This window comes from Morus notabilis, unplaced genomic scaffold (genome assembly GCF_000414095.1).
Source record: "Morus notabilis unplaced genomic scaffold, ASM41409v2 Scaffold783, whole genome shotgun sequence".
NCBI classification, from domain to species: Eukaryota; Viridiplantae; Streptophyta; class Magnoliopsida; order Rosales; family Moraceae; genus Morus; species Morus notabilis.
The window spans coordinates 312272-320461 of record NW_010366150.1 but is presented as its reverse complement, the minus strand read 5'-3'; the positions used below and the strand labels follow the sequence as shown (position 1 = coordinate 320461).

General features: G+C 38.0%; 1 protein-coding gene across 2 annotated transcripts; it reads right to left on the bottom strand.

Annotated features, from left to right (window-relative positions):
• Positions 1-2771: 2771 nt before the first annotated feature.
• Positions 2772-7865, bottom strand: LOC21404459. Of its 2 annotated transcripts, XM_024173085.1 has the most exons (7): positions 7692-7865; positions 6632-7373; positions 6446-6547; positions 6170-6357; positions 4340-4376; positions 3606-3670; positions 2772-3519 (listed from the first exon to the last, which is right to left on the bottom strand). In XM_024173085.1, exons 1-7 carry the CDS (start codon positions 7787-7789, stop codon positions 3000-3002), a joined length of 1752 nt encoding a protein of 583 aa, XP_024028853.1. In that variant the 5' UTR covers positions 7790-7865; the 3' UTR covers positions 2772-2999. The 2 variants fall into 2 exon arrangements, with proteins under 2 accessions (XP_024028853.1, XP_010107787.1); XM_010109485.2 differs by having other exon boundaries at positions 6446-7373.
• Between the last annotated feature and the right edge of the window lie 325 nt (positions 7866-8190).

Below are 8190 nucleotides of genomic sequence, written 5' to 3'. Positions count from 1 at the left end.
ATAGAATAATGGCCATAACATTATATAATGCAACTGCAAACACTAAAGCAATATAACTTTTTGAAAATGATTTAAGTTTATTCGGTAATAATGATATATTTCACCAACGATGTGCATGTCATATAATTAATTTAATAGTAAAATCTGGTTTAAAATCAATGTCAGGTCATATTAAAAGAATTAGAGATAACATTGCTTGGATTCAAGGCAGTAATCAAATAGTACAATATTGGTTTAGATTTCTATAAGCATGTAATCAAAATCTTAGAGCATTGGCCTTAGATATGCCCATATGATGGAACTCCACTTACATAATGCTTGAATAATGCATCCCCTATAAAGATGCTATAACAAATTATGTTAGTGCAAAATTAGGACAATGATTTATCGATGAAACTGATTGGCAAATTGCCGAACTCTTGTATACCATTTTAGGTAGATTTCACGAAGTTACCTTAAAGCTTAGTGGAACTTATTACCCAACGTCACCATTAGCGTTAAGAGAACTTTTAAGAATGTCTATTTTATTTAGTGAATTTAGGACACACGAGGTTTTAGGAGTTCCTATCGCCTCTATGGAAAAGAAGTTTAAGAAATAATAGTTTAAATTACCCATGTTGTATGGTTTCGGTGTTATTTTTGACCCTAGATTAAAATTAGAAGGTTTAGAAAGTGGATTAGATAACTTAGGTGAATTTTTAACTATCGACACTACTGACCAATTTTCTATTATAAAGAAAAAAATATTTTCTCTCTATATCTCTTACGAAAGTAGGTTTAGAAACACACCTCGTGTTGAACAACCGCAACAACGAGACGACAATCCACATTCATTCTTGAATGTTTTCGGGTTGTCTGAGAAGAAGAAGAAGACGACGACTCAAGGTCAAGAAGAATCTGGGAGTGGATCTTCTTCAAGAGGTGGCGGCAACAGTGTCGGATTTAACAAGTTAATGGTGTACCTGAGTGAGGGCTTAGTTGTAGACAATAGTGAAATGTTTGATTTGGTTGAGTGGTGGAGGGCACAAGCATTAACTTGACCGATCCTAACACGATTGGCAATGGATATTTTTTTGATCCCGGTCTTCACTGTTGCAGCCGAACAAGCATTCATTACAACCGGCTGAATACTTGAAGAACGGAGAAATGCATTGCAACATCATATTGTTGAAGCTTTGGTGTGCATCAAGGATTGGGACCGTTCTGACCAACGCTTACACGATACAATCTCACCGGCAAGCCAAGAATGGATCGACGAATTTAATAGATTAACTTTTAATTTTCAAGACGATCCTTCTGCTTCAAATTAAATTTTATTATTGTAATTTGTAAATAGTTTTTTACTTTGTAATTTCTAATTTGTATAGTGTTATTGTAATCTTGTATAGACTTTGTAAATTCGTCAAATTTATAATTCATCCCACAATGATTGCACTCTGTTTTCCTTACCAAGTTTTTATCCAATTGGGTTTTTCTTGGTAAGGTTTTTAATGAGGCAATCATGAATTACAAATTTAAAAATCAATAAAGAAATAATTTTTTTATATAGTTCGTGTGTTCATTCTAAATTTCAACTTGTAATATATATATAAATTATACAATATAAAAATATAATATAAAATTTTTTTGAAAATTTAGGCAGGCGGTCGGGCAACAGGCAGCCCGACCGGGCACGAGCAGCCAATTGCTGCCCGAAGCCCGTCCAAGAAAAAATTCAGGTCGGGTCGGGCAGCCTGAATTTTCGGGCAGTTCAGGTTCGGTAATCGGGCGAAAATTCAGACTTTTCAATGGTCGCAGGCGGCCCGTCCAAAGTTTTAGCACTAGCTGTAAGTAAGCAAGACTTAAGGATTAAATATATACATATAGATATATCTATATGCTTTGAGAAACAGATATGTTAAGATTTGAATATTTTAATCAACAAAGCAATTCGTAACTTATGTCTACTATAAGACTTTAAAAAAAAAAATGTTTCGTAAATTTTTAGAAATTCCAACAAGTACAAGTTAATTTAAGCTACGGTGACGATCATCTAGTAGGGTCGTCACAGTTGGTATCAGAGCCGGTATCCTATCATTCTACTCCACACCGTCACGTGCCTACTCCGCCCCAGTCAAAGTAGAAATTTCTGTAAATAGTTGAAATATGAGTTAATATTAATGTTAATACTATACGTTACGATAGAGTATGTTATGTTAATTCTTGTCTATCAAATTATGTTATGCTTTTTGTTAGTTAAAATGAGTCCTGGTTTCTCCATCTTTGGCCATGGTACTTAGTTTACCTCTAATTAAGTCTAGCCATATTTGTTTGTTCTGCAATATTTGGCACGCCCCATCTTTCGTATGTGAAAATATCATTAATTTTGTCTGATTCGCTTAAAATAATAAGATTGAAGTGAAAAAAAAAAAATAATAATAATAATAATAATAATTAAACCATTTGATTTCTCTATCTTTGGCCGTGGTTATTATTTAAGCTCTAAGATTAATGAGAACGGTATCGAGAAATAGATTGAAGCAGATGAAATTGTGCATGGTCCATGCACAGCAAAAATTTTATTCTTTTTTGAAAAATTATTGTTCGACTAAGCATTCAGACGGTGCCCTTCTTTTCCGTTACTTGTGCCGCCAATTTTTGCGGAATATTCACTCGGAGTCTCCCGCCGTTCAAGCTCGATCACACTCGAAGGTCAAGATTTTCTCAACAAAGTAAGCATTCAACATTATAATTGTACATACATGAATTAGAATAATATATTGCTCTGAATTATCATATGGACCCTTTTATTGGCTTTTCGGTTTCAAACAAACCATTTCTTTTTTCCTGATACTCATTAAGAATGTTGTCTGTTTTTCGGTGTGTTTTCCGTCTCATTAAAATTTAAAATGCCTGTTACTTTCATTTTTTCTGCATTATGGCATATCTAATTGAAGCGATGGCAAGGGCAATGTGCTCTTTTCCAAGGGGAAAAATTATTAAATAAAACGAAATGTGCTTTAGTAGCCATTTATCTGAGGCCTTGGTGTTGGACCGCCCATCAAGCGGGAGAAGGGTATCTGAGACTGAGCGCGGCTAGGCAGACTTCTTTGGCCAGAAAGTCGATTAGTCGGTTCAGAGATTGATGATCTAGAGAATGCTTGGGCAAGCTCGACGGCAGAAGCTGCTTTTCCAAATGTTGGTTTAGGCTGCTCAACAGGCTTGCGCCAAGTCTCTGGCGATGGCGCCCTCTCCAACTGCTGCTGCTTCTCTGTATCTCGGTTATTCTTCCAGTTCTCACTATGCCAGTTCCTTCTCTGCGTATCAATTCTCTCATCATCTACCCGGTGATTCTTTGTCTCAGTTTTCTTTCCACTCCTTTGATCAAGAGCAGGATTCTCGGTTCTCATCTCATGATCCCTCCTCTCAGATTTCTTTCCAAACCTTTGATCAAGAGCAGGATTCTCCGTTCTTTCACTGTAGCGCGATGCATTTGGACGCCCAGAAATTCTCTCAGTCCTTGGCACATGATGTTCAACCCTACAAAAATTAAGATTCATACAAATAATGGCAAAATGATTTGTTTTGAGAGAAAAAGAAAAGAAAAATGCGAATAACAATAATACCTTTCAGGATGTTGAACCAAGTCATGGTTAAGTGCAACATCATCAACCCCTCTCTCCTTCAGAACCTGAGAAAGAAGGGTAAGGAACACCATTTAGCAGGGAACGCAGATGATACCAATAACAGCAAGGTAAAACATACTCCATCATTAACAAAGAAGTTTCCTTCTCAGCTAACAAGGTCTTCATCCTTTCAGCCTCTCTGTCACCAATTGCTTCCTACCCAGCCACACTTACTATACCCAGTCCTAAACGTGTTGGAATTTTGAGGCCCAACCACCATTGCACCAGAACTAGGCCCAATATTGTTGTAATTACGAGGTCCAACCCCAACCATGCCAAAATTGACCCACCCCACTCTTGATCACAAAGCTAGCCCAATTTTTTCATACAAAATGACGCAACAGTGAATTTTTACTCTTTCATTGGTAAATTCCCACATTTTAATTTATGTATTTTCCCCATTTACAAAATAACAAATAGCAGTCAGAAAACATACAAAAGCCTAAAATGTTGAGATTACTCTTGGGTTTCCAAACATGACTCTTACGATATATCCATGCAGATTAATGAAAGAACAAAGAGAAAGAGAGGGTTAAGAGGAGAGTGAGGGTGGAGTAGAGAAGGCGGGTGCAACAAGATCCAAACTCTACATTTGTGACTGAAGTATCACATTATTTTCAAATAGCAATTTGTTCAACGATAACAATATAAGCAGTTAAAGCAAAAGCACTCACTAGTTCTCGCGGGCGAGCACCACCAAACAATAAATTCCTGCATCAATCAGAAACAGCATCAGAGGTAAGTACCAAAACGGGCCATTACTATTTTGGGGGTTCATCATAGTACAAGTGAAGTATTATGCGTTATAATATTTGACGACAGATACAACAGAAAATGTGTAGGTACGATACAAAAATTGATTCAGAACCACATATAAAACAAGTTCACTATATTCAATCTGCATGATACGAAGATGTAACAGAGAATGTGGAATCAATAACAAAGTGAAACAAGCAGAAATAATGATTTCTCCATCTGAAGTAAATACTGATTTCCCAATCTGAAATGAAGGAATATACGAAATTAATTTTCCTTACAAAGTCAGACAACTAAACCGTAACACATCATTTCTGCATTTGGCTTCTTAGTCCAACTTTAGTACATAAGACAACAGATCTGTAGCCAATGGCAGCTACAGACAGAGAGACGAAATAACATCACACTTGCAGACAAAAGAGTCGTGCAAAAACTGATGACACACCACACAGCTGCATATTCTTGTTACCAACCATCAAGGGCTGTAAAGCTGTCACCCGAATCCTCCCCTTCTAAGATTTAAATCACGTGCCACGTGCCTATTCGCTCCTCGTATATTATTAAATTAAACCTCATCTTAAAATGAAATAGTTAATCTAGCAAAGCAACAATAAATACAAGTTTCACACTGCCTGATCTCGTGCAGCACATAGATGCATTTCTGGGTTGATCAAAATGTTGCTCTAAAAGGGAATGAAAATAGGAGAAAAGAATATTTAAAATTAAGATAGATGGCAAAGTCAAACTACTATGGCCGCACACTAATCTTGGAAGTTAATGTAACTAAAGTCTCATCACACCTTCAAAAGTAGGGTGAAAGAGGGGCAATGTCACGCAAGAGGATAACAAAGGAATACCTCAGCTTAACATTTGAGAAGATACTCACCAAACACCAGGACCATCCAGGCCAATTATGAGATGGGGAGATTCAAATATCAATTTGTTTCCAACGGAAAAAAATAAATAAATAGACCAAATAAACAACTAAATGTTCATAAGAACATAAGATAACAGGGCATACTACAAGCATGTGAGAATCTTGTTTATGCATTTCACCCTTGAGTCATGATGCATAATACAACTCCATCATTAGCCTCTGCATTTTATATTTCATATGGTTGTAAACAATAAGCAACCTTACGCCTTGTTTGGTTTGCCGTTAGGATTGTGTGATTTGGTTTGAATTTTGGTGATTTAAATTGCGATTCGAACTGAATAAAGCATTAAAAACTGTCATTAGAGTTTTGTAATAAATCTTATAAAATCCCATTGTAAATGACAATAAAAAATATGCAATATGGATGAGGATTTGTTACTCTCTTCATTATGAACACATTGAAAAAGAAAATATATCTCAATCGGAATTGGAACGAAGAAGTTATAGCATTTTTAAGCTTGAAGTTGAGGAGAGAGAAAAGTAAGATCTGCATTATTTTCACTGTAGAAAACAAATCCAATGGTTAGAATTTAGGGAGGCGTGTAAATTTTAAAATTAAGGGTTTGAATCATTTTCAATGGTTTGAATTGTCCTCATTTAATTCCCTACCAAACATCAATTTGAATCCTAACTATGGTTTTAATTGAATTGTTGGGTTTGAGTTGTTGAACCAAACATGAGCTTATCTTTTCTTTAGCTTTATATCGTTTAATGTCCATTTGAATAAGATGTAACATACATTAGTAATAGTCAAACAACCCACAGTCAAAGTATCACGAAGAATTTGAAATCGCAAACTCCCATCACTAACCTGCCTCTTTCAACATTTCCTTCCGACTGCTCAGCAGGCTGAGACCGGGGCTTCAATTTCAACTTTGGGCGCTCTACGGCCTGCTTCTCACTCTCAGTATGAGCTATACCAAACTTCGGAGGATTCAAATTTCCATGTGCTTCGTTAAAACTTTCAGTATGAACAGATTCAGTCACCTTTTGATGCCCCTGCAAATTTCAATCAACCAAATACTAAGAACTTGAAACACTGATGCACAGTCAAATCTTTATCTTCTTTTGCTTACTCAAGAACTACCTGAATATGATCAGCAACGGTATGTTCCACACTCTCTAGTGGCTTTGTTCTTGAAAGTAACTTCAACTTAGGCCGTTCTGATGGTTGTACATACGTTGAGGTCTGCACTTCAATCCCACCAAACTTTTCATTAGCTCGATCCGGTTCACCACTGTCCCTATAGTTTGTTAGGTTCTTTTCTTTTACCTCTGAATTAACAGGAGCTCTGGTCCTCTCATAATCAGGAAACTCCTTCCTACCACCATGAACGTAGTCATCAACATTCAGAACCCTTTTCCCATGCCCAGCCAAGGTTGCATCATAACTTTCTACCACACCAATTGCATCTATCTTGTTATAGGCATTATTACCATAGTCCTTGGACTGTGAACCGCTTTCTGTTTCGGAAGCTCTCACAAGCTCAGCATCACTCTGATGCATAGAATGCTTCGACTGCCATCTGCCCGATGAAACCTTTTCAAGCGCACTAGCGTGAGCCAGCTTCGAAACAGCCATTGGCGCAGACCATGGTGATTGCGGCCGCTCAGTAATACCTGCCGCCTCCTTCCTCGCCACCCAAACGTTCGGATAAGCACCACCAACACCCTGCCCATTATTGGTATCCAAACTCGCCTCAGCAACCCTCCCCGAGTGTGAATTCACTTGGGACATTGGAGCTGCTCCCTGTCGGCCCCATAAACCTCCAACAGAAGCAGACTCTTGTCTCGGCTCAGGACGAGTTGGGGCAACCACACCATCGAGAGGCTTGCGCTCATCCTCATCAAAGTTCCTGCCGATATGCGCAGCATGAGTGAGAAAAGGAGCCTTATCATCTAAATGCCTCGACGCCGGAGAGGTGTGCGGTCGGGAGCGGTGATCAGCCCGACCCATCTGGTTCCCCCACGCCGCCGATCGCTCATAACCGGGACGATCTGAAGGCCTAACGATGCTGCAGGGCAATTTCAAACAAATCAAATTAAAATGCTCTACTTAATTCCAAAGCACACAAACACTTATTTATCCATATCAAAACAATCACAAAGACTTCCATTTCTTTCCAATTAAACTTTGAGAAGAACAGTCAAACTAGGGTCACTAGCTGCGGATCCATAAATTCGCCATTCAACCAGAAAACTTCACACAACGATCACACGATAAGCCGAAAACCCAAGCGAACCATTTCAAAATCAGGAAAAACCCTAAGATCTCACATAGAAAATGGGAAATTGATGGAAATGAGGAATAGGATTAGGGAAAAGGGACTTACACACCAGGAGCGGAAGGGAGAGAGAGATCGGAAGGAATTGAACCGCCATGGAAGTCCTTGAGCGTCATGGTGTTGCCACTCACCTTCTTCTTCGACATTTTCTCGGTCTCTCTACCTCTCTCCTCCTCCTGCGAAAGTGGTGGGCTCTGAGACTCGGATCCAAAGGGTGCTCCTGCTAATCAATAACCCCGGTATAAGAATTGAATTTATTTTAATTTATTTCTCTTCTATTTTTAAATGCAAAGACTAAAATACCCCTCATTTATAATTTACATAGCGTCGACTCTATCCCTGTTTGTAAGTTGGCAACTTGTAAATAATATAAAGCATTGTACCAAATGTTAATCCACAACACAGAGGACATAACATCGAACTATATTTACTGAATCTAAAAACCAACTAATTAGCTTAGTAGAGAGCAAGGCGTTCCCAAATTTCTAGCGCAAAAACGTTTGGTTTATGGATTCAGAACTATGATTCAGAACTATTTTCATTTTAC